At 45.1% G+C, this 14,043-nt stretch overlaps 2 protein-coding genes across 2 annotated transcripts; one reads left to right on the plus strand and one right to left on the minus strand.

Annotated features, from left to right (window-relative positions):
- Nucleotides 1-2,475: 2,475 nt before the first annotated feature.
- On the minus strand, nucleotides 2,476-3,243 carry N7517_008223 (ankyrin repeat domain-containing protein; the record flags this gene model as incomplete). Its single annotated transcript, XM_056725953.1, has 1 exon — nucleotides 2,476-3,243. One exon carries the CDS (start codon nucleotides 3,241-3,243, stop codon nucleotides 2,476-2,478), a length of 768 nt encoding a protein of 255 aa, XP_056576804.1.
- Nucleotides 3,244-13,402: 10,159 nt separating this feature from the next.
- On the plus strand, nucleotides 13,403-13,917 carry N7517_008224 (putative glyoxalase family protein; the record flags this gene model as incomplete). Its single annotated transcript, XM_056725954.1, has 3 exons — nucleotides 13,403-13,536; nucleotides 13,590-13,786; nucleotides 13,841-13,917. The coding sequence occupies 3 exons, from the start codon at nucleotides 13,403-13,405 to the stop codon at nucleotides 13,915-13,917; spliced, it is 408 nt and encodes a 135-aa protein (XP_056576805.1).
- Nucleotides 13,918-14,043: the final 126 nt, after the last annotated feature.

Raw genomic sequence — 14,043 nt, forward strand, 5'->3', positions numbered from 1 at the left:
CAATAAAATTGTCAAAATCAAGAACTTTGTAGGTGCTATTGCCTTTATAGGTCGACCTCGCCAAGACCAATGATCTGCTTATGCAATGAATAGCCTTCTAGGAGCGATAGCATAAGTTCCTAGGAACTTTGGGGTAATTTCTTCCCCCTGGGTAGCAGAAACTACAGGGCCCACACATTTCAGATGGGCATTCTAGAAAGGACCAAGCTCCCAGATACTACAGTATCACGATACACTGACTAATTTAACGGCTGCCTGGTGGTGATTCATCGTTACTTTCTGAGCTTGGTTTATTGCTTTAACCCCCCTGTGGATATCGTAAAGCCTAGACCCCACCCAATATAGATAAGGGTTGAAAAATAATCTCTTCCAGACTACAGAAGGCCTTCCTATGCGCATAGTCCCTGCCAGTGTAAATACCGCAATCCTTTTTATAATCGTACTTTCTCCTAGCGAAATAAAAGCGGAATAGAGACAGGTTCAAATCCAGATGTGGAAAAGGTACAGAACTTGAAAAACATGAATAAGCATCCGCACTGGTTAAGAAATTTGTTGCAGATGTCTTTCCGAACTATATTTCATATTAGCAAATTGATCGATACATTTGTTATAGTGGACTTACGAGTGCTTTGGAGCCATTCAACTTCTCCCTGTACTAGCAAACTGTATACCGGCGTACTCCCAATAATCAGAGCTGGAACTACTGCCATAGAAGCCAAATAAAGGAGACGAGGACGATGATTGCTGTCACAGTAGAGATGTTTCCGCGTTCAGACCCTGCGCCGTTAAATTCAGAATTGCTCCCTGAATCAAACTCCTAGTGAATCCTACAACCAAAGTTCCACACAGCCATTCCTTCCCTGGAATCGCATTTCTTGGTTGAAGGATGATGAAAAACAGTGAGATGATTTCTGGAGTCTATATTTTCTTTGGTATAATCATAAAGAAACCATCATTATGAACTCTACGTGGAATCGCTCTCCAATTATCTAGCTTGGATCTGGAGCATATTGCTTTCAACGCCAATAGGAAGAGGCAACAGGCTGGGCATGATCGGTCAGCAGTAAACCCCGTAAAGTCCCAGTCTAAAGGCAGAGTTTTTCAAGTGCCTTGGACTTAACCCCGGTATAAATGGAGTTTCCCCTTATCCCTCTTCCAGAATAAATTTGCCAACTTGTGACGCTGAATTTTAATTTGACCCCTTATTTCACCCTCAACTACGCTCATCAGGTATTTTGCACTCAAAACTTACATAACTATTCCTAGAAAATATTCTTAACAACTTCAATTTTGCAATATGACCACTGTAAATCCAGCAATTGGAGAGAAATGCATATGCCAGGCTTTGCGCGGGCTCGAAAATTCGTGCACACAGCCAACAAGGCGAGCGCGTACACAATAAATGATGGACTCTCTAGGAAAATGACTGCTGCCTTCTGTGAGACCTACAGACCGAGGCTACATGGTTTAACGACAGCCCTTGACTCCTCAATGGGGCAATGGCGCCCAAAAGGTATCACATTCAGCTAGTGCATCTATTTCAATACCACGGAAGCCCAAAGCTCATGTACAGTAGGATTAGCACAAGCCGTTGCACTGCTAATTTCCTGGCCTAGAGATGAGCTCGTTAGGTCTGTCCTTGGTAGCTATCACTAGAGAATGATGAGCAGTAGACAACTGGCCGCGGTGGAAAGTCTGCTGTTACAGTACCGTATTGCACTTAGAGAACCCGATCGCCGTGAACACATCAATTGAAATCTCTTTCTATAAACTAGCTGAAACCTAGAAGCTTCGCAAATAAACCTTGACATGTCTATGGTTGCGTTCCTTGGCGATGGCATACGCCGTCTGGCCATTTAAATCTTTCAGTCGCTTTTTCACACCACGCTGATTGGCCAACAACTATACAACCTCATAATGCCCACCAGCCGCACTCCACCAGAAAGATGTTCTCCCCTGGTCGTCCACCACATTCACATTTATTTTAGGATGCTCCAATAACATTTTGGCAATTTTAAAACTACCTCGAGCTGACGCAAACATAAGCGCAGTAAAGGAGCAACGGCCTTGATCATTGATCAACAAAGATTCTTCGTAGCTGAGAAGGAGATAGACAATGTCGACGTGCTCCATGATTATTGCGACCTAAAGTGGCGACGTCCCCGATGGACTTTTTTGGTTAATGTCGGCTGAATTTTGTAAAAGAAATCCCACCATTGAAAATTGTCCTACGCGACATGCTGACCAGAGTGGCGGAAATGCATCGGCAGATTGAGGGCTGTTATGAAGCCCCGGCTGTCGGAAGAGGACTTTGATCAAGTCTAAGGAGCCATTTGCAGCAGCCTTTGCCAAAGGTGTCTAGCCCAGCTTGTCGGCGCAATTGAGGTCCAGATCTGTTTGCTACAAGAGGAGCTCAGCCAGTTTTATGTCAGAATTGTTCACTGCATACCAGATTGCGGTGCGTCCATTCTTATCTTAATAATTAAGGTTGATGCACGGACTCAAAAGCAAGGCTTCAATGATAAGTATTCTTTTGTTGATGGGGAGAAAACGACCGTGTCCTTTGACAGCCAGAAGCAACGGAGTTTCCTGTCGGTGGTTGAGACAGTTGGCATCAACTCGCGGATTTCGTACAAGCATATGGATTGCTCCATAGTCGCCAATTTCTGTCGCTAGGTGCAGTGGTGTTTGGCCATAATGGTCGCAGATGTTGAAATTTGTCCGCTCATCAGACAAGAGAAGTTGGAAGATGTAGGTTTGGCGACAGGTCAGCGCAATTGAAATAGGCGCATTTCCGTCCAGGGATTGGTTATTGAGATCAATATTCTGTACATTGAGGAGTCGTTCGACAATTTTCACGCTTCCATGCAGAACAGCGATCGAGAAGGCACTTTCTCCCAAAGTATTACGCTGTATGACTTTCACTGAATGATGGCTTAAGAGCAAATCAACAGCGTCTGCGTATCGCAATTTTGTAGCCAACATGAGCGGTGTAAGGCCAGAAAACGGTTGGTTAATATCTGCCTTTTCCCAACCCAGAGAGTGCTGGATGATGCCTAAGTTTCTATGCTCGATTGCCCAATGAATTGGCGGGGTGTCTTGGAAGTCTATGCAATCAAAGAGGCTCTTTGTGAAGACGACGTTGGATTCTCGAGATGTGAGACGCAGACTTCGAAGGTCCTTCTTGTCGATGGACTTGCCAATCCACAAAAGCAATTCTAGTGGAAGTCCCAAAAGCGGCATATTGGCAGATTTCGTGAACGTATAGGTAACGACTACCTATACAGATGATAATAAAAGGATGGCTAAGAGTAATATCTCAGAGAGAAGTCTGTCACCGCCAGTAGTTGGCTGAGCAGCGTGGGAGACGCAATTCTTTGAGGCAGTGGGTTCTATTTGAATATTGTTTGAGGGCATATCATTGATACGGATTTATTTAGAAGTGGATGTCGAGTCACCGGCTTCTATAATCGTGATACTTACTCCTGGGATCCTGTGACTGGTTCCTAGGGGCCCTAAGGATCCTGGAATACGTTATAGTGTTCCCAGGAAACACTCACCCATTCCTGGGAGTTATGCATCGTATTTTCGGGGATATACATGAAGAATACAAGCTAAATTGAGATGTGAGCTGCGGGACCCACATGGTGTATATGGATCCCCTGAACGCGAGGAAGCCTCTCTCTTTTGCTGCCTCGCGCTACGTCTTGTATCTAGAGTCGACTATAGATTTCCTTGATATTGATTATGCATCTAGAAGACGCTGTTCTCATCTACGTATACGTGAGACTGTCATATCCCAGGAGCAAGCAACATGATCCTAGAAGCTTGTGGCTTGACATCCAAAGTAGACGGACGATCTTATACCGATGACGCAGACGTTTACATCGCAAGAACGTCAGCAATGCATAAGCCATGTCTTCGGAGAATGTTTAAATAGGGGCCATTGGCCTTGAAAATCTGTATCTGACAATTATCTTATCTCTCCTACAAGAAGTGACAAATCGTCCGAAAAGCCAAAGACGATAAAGATGCCTCCACGGAGAAGACGTTTGGCGTCGCACCGTCCGAACCCATCCCCCTTACCAATCGTTTGTCAAGGTCAGTCTGCAATTGAAGTAACACGGCAGTTCCGAATTAACATCGACTCAGGCACGCAACATCCAAATCAAAAGCTTGAGGGAATCATTACGAGCATATATACTGAGATGTCAAAATTGCAACAAAAACACTACGAGGCAACTATTATGCTACAAAACTGCGACAACATGTTACGGGCCCACGCAATGGACAAAGTCAGCTTGGAGAAGCAGAACCAGTGTTTTATTGAATATATCAAGATAGCTCAATAAAACGCTTGCGACCTAGAGCTCAAAAATCGGGAACTCGAATACCAACTGGCAAAGGAGAGACAGCAGAACTCCAAACAACATGAAGGAAGGCAAAGTTAAAGATTTACTGTTGAAGTCACAAAGTTTGCCTTACCGATCGCACTCTAGGTATTCGGGTTTACCAGCTTTCGAGGTCCTCACCAGCGAGGCTCTGAACAGGAAGAAAGAAGAGGTTTCCGGAGAAGATCAATGACGCCATAAATGATGGCCAGGTAAACAGGGTACTACATCCATTGGAGCTAGAATGCTCAATTCTGTGGATTAGGACATGCGAAGGATCATTTTATTGCGGCGACCGTTCTAAAACGGGATTGTGTGAAAGGCAGGCAGTGCATTACTTTGCCTGAGCCCGCAAGAAACAGACTGTAAACAGATAGAGGCGATGTATTACCTAAATCAAAGTCGTTCCAGAGTTTTGTATTAACACAATGTTGCAATTTCAGTATGCGACGATAGAAAGTTTGTGATTGCCCACCAATAAATCCCTTGACCCCTGTGTCCCTAGAATTCGTGTAAGAACAAAGGGGACTTCAACTAACCCTATGCCCGGATTGCCAGCTACGGTGCTTGCTAGATTAGCTCTGTGTTGTAGGTTCCAACGTCATGACAAGAAAATGGCTTAGAGTTCAATAAGTCTGTTTTATGCTCTTTATTTGTCGCTAGTCATTCCCAGACAACATTGTCCCTCCTAGGAACCACCGGGTCTCCTAGGGGCCTAATACAAGCTCCTAGGAACCGAATAAATGCTCCCAGGAACGGCACGGGTAGTCCTAGGAGCCCCTAAGCTCCCGGGAACTTAGAATTGGGCCCTAGGAGCTTGTATCAGGCTCCCGGGACTCGGTGGTTCCTAGGAGGGACAATGCCGTCTGTGAATGACTAGCGACGAATAGAGAGCACATAACAGACTTATTGAACTCTACGCCATTCTCTTTAGATAACGCGAGATAGGTGGCTTCATGACGTTGGAACCTACAATACAGAGCTAATCTAGTAAGCACCGTAGCTGGCAATCCGGGCATAGGGGTCAGTTGAAGTCCCCTTTGTTCTTGCACGTTAACCACAAGCCAGTCATGCAGATTCCGACTATAGTGTATGCACTACTGACCACGGCGTTACTACTCGCTACCTTCGTCCTTCTCGTGTTATCTTGTCGAGCAGTTCAGAAAAACTCATACACTAGAGCCTCGAAGCCTCCTTAACCATATCAGCTGATGGTCTGCTTTCCACTATTTGCGCTTTTCTCGTGCTTGATCAAGATTATGGTCACAGTAGTTGGTACTTATATTGATCACCCACTGCGAGTCGTCGTACTCTTCCTCCTCTTTTTAGATTACCTAGGCTTAGCTTCTCTACAACGGCCTATCCTCGGACTCGATAATAACTGCGTTGCGCTTTATATTGCACAATTGAAGTGGCAGCTGTTCTTCTTCTAATTGCAGTCTTGGGGTTTGTTCTGTCCTGTTGGCTGCTATCGCCAGAGGTAAATCCTCACCTTTGCGCCATCAATTTCCGAGTCACCACCGGCATTTCCACCGCTAATCCCTGACCCCTGTATTTCCAATTGCTTCAAGAACACGTCAAAAATTACATGTGTTGACTCTGTGCTATCGTGTGAAATTTTTCGCGACTAGATTTGACTAGTCTTCGGACAAACTAACGACCGTTCGTTGAACACGGTCATAAAACTGCAGGAGGCTGGTGACCCTTCGTTTTCAGCTTTGACCGAAAACCAAGACCACCCGACAAAGGCAAGGATCGCTTCAACGTTTTATTCTTCAACGAAGTCAAATCATTAAGGGCTAGTGCTTTGAAATTTAGAAGAATATACAACATGCAATAAACGGTCGGCTCGCGTAGCGAAGCCCCACGCTGCTGGCATAGGCTGCTGAACACATTGTGCCGGTGGAGACGACTAGCCCGGTTGTCTTAACCTGCCCTCAGAAAAGAATATGGCCTATGCTTTGGACCTACCCTTTTCCTCAAAATTAACAGTTTCTAGACCATCACTTAGTTCCCGCTCATTCTCAGCTTTAACCGAAAATCAAGACCACCTGACCAAGGCAAGGATCCCTTCAACGAAGTCAAATTATTGAGGGCTAGTGCTTTGAAATTTTATACAACTTGCAATAAACGGTCGGCTCGCGTAGCGAAGCCCCACGCTGCAGACATAGGTTGCTGTGAACACATTGTGCCGGTGTAGACGACCCGATTGTCTTCACCTCCCTCAGAAAAATCGCTTGCCCTGTTCATTTGGATCTACCCTTTTTCTCAGAATCAATGTTTTCTAGACATCACTTAGTTCCCGCTCGTCGAAGTTGATCTTTTCTACTTGCCCTTAACCGCTGTTCCCACGGAAACCGACCGACCCATTGTTGAACATTTTGTGAGATGTCAACGTAAAAGTTTTTATTTACCAATTTGTGACCTCGATTTTTACATTGAGTATCATGTTTAGCTTCAACAATTTCGTGCGCCATTCTGTCCTTTCAACGAAATTCACTTCCCACCCACTCCAACACGTAGACTCTGGTTCACCGTCCTGGAAGTTTCTCAGGCCAAAGTCCACCCTTTCAACCGTTGTAGTTGATATGTGCATTTGGTTGCCTCACTTTAATTTCTATCACTTAGTTTCTTCCTATCGGACTAAGCTATATGTAATGTGGGATGAAGATTAACCCTTGCTTCCAATTTAGACAATAGTGCGAGCTTGATATTGCCGGGTCGACGTATCAGGACGTGGGGGCTTAGGGGAAGCCTAACCCAAAAAGCTAGACATGCCATCTTCTCAAAGTATTTATAAATGACCCATATAATGTCCGGTGCACACAAACGGTTTTATTTGGATTGATCGAACGGTGGCATATTAGGACTGGAGGACCAAGCTCTGCTTCTGTCTAATGGGCTTTTTGCTATCGCATGCATTTTGAAGCCCTCCCTAAAGTCTAGCTTGAAACCTAAGGGCTCCGCAGGAAAAGCGTGACACCTACATGACCGTGATCCTTGGAAATATCGTACGCTGTCGTGCCTTCCAAATCTTTTAGTCGCTTTTTCATATCACGTTGCATGGCTAACAGCCGCACAATTTCCAGTTGACCACCAGCTGCGGCCCACCAGAAAGATGTCCTCCCTAGATCATCTATTTGGATCCTCTAATAATAGGTTAGCGATTCTAAGTCTACCGTTAGTTGACGCGAACATAAGCGCTGTAAAGGATTGAGGACCTTGGTCATTGACCAATATAGTCTCTTCGTAGCTGAGAAGGAGTCGGCCAATGTCCACATGCTCTATGACGATTGCGACCTGAAGCGGCGACGTCCCTGTACGGCTTTTTCGGTTGATTTCGGTTGATTTTTGCAAGAGGAGTTCCACCATGGAAGATTGTCCTACACGATATGCTGACTAAAGCGGCGGTACTGCATCGGCATATTGGGGGCTTATATGAAGCCCCGGCTGTTGTCGGACTAAATTGCGGTGCGTCCATTTTCATCTCGATGGTTTAGGTCGATGTAGGGACCTAAAAGCAAGGCTTTAATTATGAGCAGCTGTTTGTTGAGGTGGTAACTCACAGACCCCTAGGAAAGTTCTAATGGACATTAAAGTCAAGCAAGTCATATTTTTCATAGCGTGATGAATAGTCAATGTATTATCTGGTCCGGGTTCTAGAGTATAGCCCCACCTATAAGTGGGCATGTAGGGGCTCCTGGGAACGATAAGGCCGCTCCTGGGGCAGCAAGCTGGTCTCTAGGAGTACCCAGAGAGGTTCCTGGATACCAATAGGTTCCTAGGAGCGTATGTTGCTCACCTGGGAGCGCATATCGCCATCCTGGGACGAGCAAGTTTCTACGTAATTATGTTGAACTCGTAGATCGGTCCCACGCTTTTTTATATCAATTTTGTCCATAGGCCAACCATAACTAAGAATTAAATATCACTTAGGAGCTGTAATATAATACAATTTAAAACATACATGGTACGTTACATTACACTAAATAATTACTTACTAAGTTTTATTATTCGTCTGTGGCGGTGCAGATTATGTAACTGTAATGTAACTATCTATTTCCATGTAACAAGCTGGCTGTATTGGGTTTTCGCCAGAACAGCTAACAAGTTGCTTGCATTGCTAGTCTTCACGGTCTGTTACCTGTTGCCCACTGCATTTATTTTCCGGATAGGTCCAATCAAATACGACTAGAAATAAGAACTCGACTATCATTTAAGGGGTTATCCGCGGGCTCACGTAAAAAGGAAGCTTATCATGCTTTAAACTTATGCGCTGAAAGTGTAGGGTATTTGCCCCTCGAGTTTAACGTACATGCGTTTACTCTCTAAATAACGAGGCCGCGATTTTGCAGGAACTTCAGCCATTCAATTCTAACTGATCTATTATTCTCGCACAGCTAGGAATTTTCCGATGGTGTGACAAGGAGTCTAGTTAGGTCGGCGAGGGTTGGACTACGCGGCTGAATAGCAAATTTTGTACAGACTGATAATAACTAAGCACAAGTGAAATATTATGTTTGAAAATATGATTTAGTTGCCCTTTCAATTGGCCCCAGATCTGGTGCATCTCTGAGAAGGCTTCAATTCTATCTAAGCCTGTCGTAGTAACGCTATATCAATATCCGCGAAATGAGGCCCGATCTGTCTCAGGGTCAGCTTCTGTCTCTATAGGTCACGTAACTTTCGTTTGTTCTTTGCACTAAGCCTCTGCCGGGGCTTGTAGCTGTTCAAACTATTAGAATGATGCTGGAGCGACTGAGTTTGTGCCTTGAATCTAGTGAGGGTTCTGCGAGGGCCACTGGGAGGGGCTTGATCATCAACAGATAGGTTTCCCTCGCTACCTTCTCCCCGTGTAAGTGGATAACTTGGATAACTCTCCCACTTAAATTCCGCAGTAACGGCTTGGTCATAGGTCGACAAAGAGGTGAGACATTGCAGTCCTTTTCTCTCATTAGCTTTAGTGATAGCACAGTATCTAGAAGGCTGACTGGCAAAGCTTAGAGCGGGAGGTTGCGGCTGTTTTATGCCTATGACGGATATTTCGGTGGCCTCGTCCTCTTCTGGTGGGAAAATGAGTGAATTTGGCTGGATGATAACTGGGTCATAAGATCGGCGTGTATTGTCGGTGTTGAATTCGGGAGGTTCGAGGATTCGAGGATCAATGGCCTCAAGACCTGGAGTTGTTGGCCCCGAGCTGGGTGTGGGACTTGCCTCTAAGAAGTATAGTTCCACTGAGTTGCTTCTGCTCCTCGTGCTATATTTGTCACACATACTTGGCCCCGAGTATTGTTCCAGATTGTCTTCGATAAACGGAAGTAAGACTGGGACGGGGATAAATGATTCTTCTGACACGTGCTCACGCTTATGGCACGGAGGTGTGTAATGATGAAATCTGATCTTCTTGGGATGCTCCTCTCCTGGTTCTGTTGAAGAGTATTGTGATTCCACCTTGCAAGTGCGCTTCCTTTTGTTGGGTAGCTTTGGATCTTGCCATATGGTTTCCTTTAGCCCATGCGCATCGTGTAGGTGATTTCGAAGGTCACGCTCATTTTTAAAGATTTGAGAGTATCCGCATATCGGCTTTTTCTTGAAGTGCTGAATCTCAGCTATGTGCTGCCCTTCAATGTGTTCTCTCAGGTTCTCACTTCGCAGCCAGGATCGCAAACGGGTTTCTGCGGAGAGATTTAGGTTCGGGTCCCACAAGCAAAAGGGGTAATAGCCCGGGCGAATGACGGTATGGCGATGGATGATTACTTCGTAGTGCTGGATTTGCCATGACTAGAGATAGGAATCGCAATGCTTCCGCCATTGACTCGACAAAAACCATTCTATACATTTATAGCAAAACCGCATCTCTGATTCTGATATTTGAAGGTCAGAAGCTTTCTCACGCCGAATATATCCGTGAATATAGGCACTTCTATCACACTTCCTTAGACTAGCGGAGTTAGTATTAGCCATGTCATTATTTAGCTAGGGCACTTACCTTGCAATGCTGATATGGCACCCTTTTGTAGGACAAAGCCCATGAACCGGACTTTGATTTGGGAGGTATACTATATTAAAATCACGGGCACACTGCGTCTATAGATCTTGGACAAGAAGAAGTTTTTCGTCAAAAGAAAGCTCTTTGGTGCAGGATATAGCTGTTGCGATTCGCGCAACCTCGGGCATAATCAACATTTGAGCGCGTGTGCGAATGTCATTTTCTAAATGAGTCGGCTCTTCTTTTCCTCGATTAATAATTTTCTGGTCTCTTTTCTCCTATACCCACCGATTTTGATATTGCTTAAGTTCGAATAGGCGATGCCGAACGAGCGCCTTCCTGTATTCCAAATTCATGTTCTTGAGGGAATCCTCGTCGTGGTTCTACGCGAATGATTCGATCTGGGCTCTCATTTCCACCATATCTGGTTTTTCTAAAATACTCCCTTTTATCTCTGCTAGTAACTCGCCTGGCAAGCCACGTTCGTAATATTGAACATAACCTTAAAAGTACTCGATATGATCGGATTGGTCTTCCTCATCTAGAACGGCTCCCACTATATCTATGGAGGAACAGTGGGCTTGATAATGCTCCGGAAAGGTGCCTAGGCCCCGATGCGCCATAATCTGACTAACAGGTGCAGAGCCATTTCTCTCTGTAGAAATCTTAGTATGAAGATCTCTCTCGAGTGTCTATTGATTATTTTGTGTGGTGTAAGGGGCTTACTTTCGATTTTTTTCCCAAGGCCTCGTCGTATACAATGGATAGTTGCCAGTTCACCAAAGTACCCTGCAGCATTAAAAATCTGACGTAGGCAAGAACAAAATTTTTGTTTCGTCAAAGGTGTCTCCTGAGGCCCGTCCGCCGTGGCATGCCTGAGAACTGGTTTATCCAAGTACTCTTCCTTCCATCGCAAATGAATCTCGCCATTTGAAAGATCAAACTGCGCTAGATCATCCACGGTATCCACCCCATAAATAGCACCGTGTGCTAATGCAAGGGAGAAAAGAAGGTAGCCCGACGCAAATTGCGGCCTATTGCTATCCCGGATACCGATTCCGAATCTAGAAGCACCAGTTAATGAAGCCCTAGTATATTCGACAATTATACCACTAGGTCCTTCTGACTTACACTGTGTATTTTTCACATCGATGATTTTTGAGCCACTTCTGATCCACCTTCCAACCCACCGCCTAACGAGCTGTGGATGAAGGAAATAGTACCAATTTGATATGCTAGAATAGAGGTTAGTGTTATATAATATCGCTGGGGTAAAGAAGCTTACTCTGTATCGAAGACCTCTTTCGTGTTTGTCCTCACTAGAGGGTACAAAAGCTCCGACTCTTGCTCTAGTGAAGAGGAACAGCTGGAGAGCAAACAAGATAACGACTTTGAGCAGTCCCGGAATGAAAGTTTGGTGATCAGTCTGCCACAAAGACGAGACTGCTCTTAAAAAATCATGCCTTGTGAAGTTAAGTTTCTCTTTCTTTTGGTCTACAACGACGCCATCTGCCGTCAAGGTTTTTTTGATCCACTGCATCGAGGTTAGTTTATGATGGTCTTAGAGGGGAAGTTGCGAATAAACCAACCATTTTTATTTCCTTTCGATCATCTGGGATGATTTTACTTTTTGTGAATTGTTCAAATCCACCAAAGAATTGTTCGGTATGCGCACTCACGGTTCTTACCGTAGGTAGCCCATCATCGTTTAGTCGCCCTTGAGTAGAACTTGCGTACCAGCGAATGTACGCCTTGATCATCTCATGAGTTGGAGCCGGAGAACCAAGGGAGGTTTGGTAATATTCAAACCCATTCTCCGGGTCTGCAGTGAAACTAAAGGAAGGTCAGCTGAATTTATAATAGGAAAGGGATTGCCACTTCAGATGCGGCTTAACTCACTCGAGCCAGAGGTTCATAGTTTCTTGATGTAATTTGTTGGTCTTGGGGAGCCTTTTATCTTTCTCCCGAATTAAGTCCTCCTCTCTATGGACCCCAGGAGTATAACCATTCTTTTCTCGCTGTAGACGGCGCCTCTCCTTGGCGATTCCATCGCGCTTGGCAAAAAATTCTTTTCTGCCCATAATCAAGTGCGGTGCGACCTGGAGGTAGGGAATGTATTCAAAGTAAAAGAATGCGATATTAGATCATATACCAAATAAAAAGTGCTTGAATAGAAGGCGTGTTGATTATTACATGCTAAAGCTGGCACACGGTCTGTCTTTATATTTGGGACTTTGAGCTCGAGCCGCTCTGAATGAATTAGAAGACAGAAGAAAGACATCATGAAACGGATGGAGTTCTCCGCTCTTTCCTACGCCCCTTCGTCATAATGTGTTTTCTTGATGAGGTGTAGTGCGCCGGAAAATGAGGGCAGCAGCAATGCTATCAACGAACTAACTATCACAGTATAAACGACCCTGTGGGGGCTAATCCCTTCTGGGTATAGTCTGAGGTGGGCTGAGTGCATCAGTGTTGCTCACTGATTGGACACTGAGCATCACTGAGTAATCAGAGAGCATCCAATGAGCACTCACTGAGCACTCACTGAGCATCAGTCATCCTGCACGTGACTGATCTGAGCATGATCACTGATCTGAGCCCGTGCTGACATCTACTCAGTGAGCCTGAGCCTGAGCACCCTCATAAAAGCGGCGGCAGCTCAAATAGGAAAGCCCCACCCGCCAGGGAATATCCGGTACGTATAGGTGCATATAGGATGATGCGGATGTCAAATAAAAATACCGGGGACTGAAAGCATAATTCCCCGACATCGGCTAAAGCCGACCTTCTCAAGAGGGGCAACCTTCGCCCTTTAATGCCAAACAGTTCAGAAAATCCAGCCGGATATTTTTCCAGTTAAATACCTTTCACTAGGTGATCTAAAATCCACATCGTGTAATCGCCGTCATACTCTTTGTTGTTTCACACATCTCTCATCCGACCCGGAAACTGATTCCCGCATTGAACCATATATACCCACTCACCTGCTCAATACAATCACACATATCCTCTATCCTACATCATGATTTCCGGAATCGCCCACATCAACCTCACAATCCCTCGGGGTACATTAGAACAAGCCGAGGAGTTCTACGGGACAACTCTCGGACTCACTTCGGCACCGGTACCGGAGCTCCAGAAGGGGACAATCTTATGGTATTGAATCGAGCTATTTGTCCAAAAACACTCATTTCTAATGTTATCAATAGGTTCGACATCGGCTCTAGCGGACAGCAAGTGCATATTAGCTTCGGTGCAACTGATCCCCAAGCTACCCGGCACCCATGCTTCAAGCTGTCTTCCCGTGAGGAACTAGAGGAGATTAAAGGAAGCATCTATGATCATCATGTGCGTGGTGGTCCTGCAGCCCCAATGGCTGCTGATAAGCCTGGTGAGGTGAACTCTGGTGAGATTTCTTTGATACATACTGCGTATGACTATTTGCTGATTGCCGCTACAGGGACTCAAGGGAAAGAATATCCTACGCGGTTCTTCGCTCGGGATTTCGGGGGGAACTTGCTTGAATTTACTATGTAAATATTTGTGTTGATTTGAACCGAGTTTGCGTCTATGAAAGGAGATGATCAACCGAGTCACTATTTTAACAATGGCTAGAATATCAATGAAGAAACAGTCCAATTATCATTTTGAGCCAACTGAATT

Source organism: Penicillium concentricum, assembly GCF_028827145.1.
Source record: "Penicillium concentricum strain IBT 3081 chromosome Unknown utg000003l_segment0_segment0, whole genome shotgun sequence".
In the NCBI taxonomy this organism is placed as follows: Eukaryota; Fungi; Ascomycota; class Eurotiomycetes; order Eurotiales; family Aspergillaceae; genus Penicillium; species Penicillium concentricum.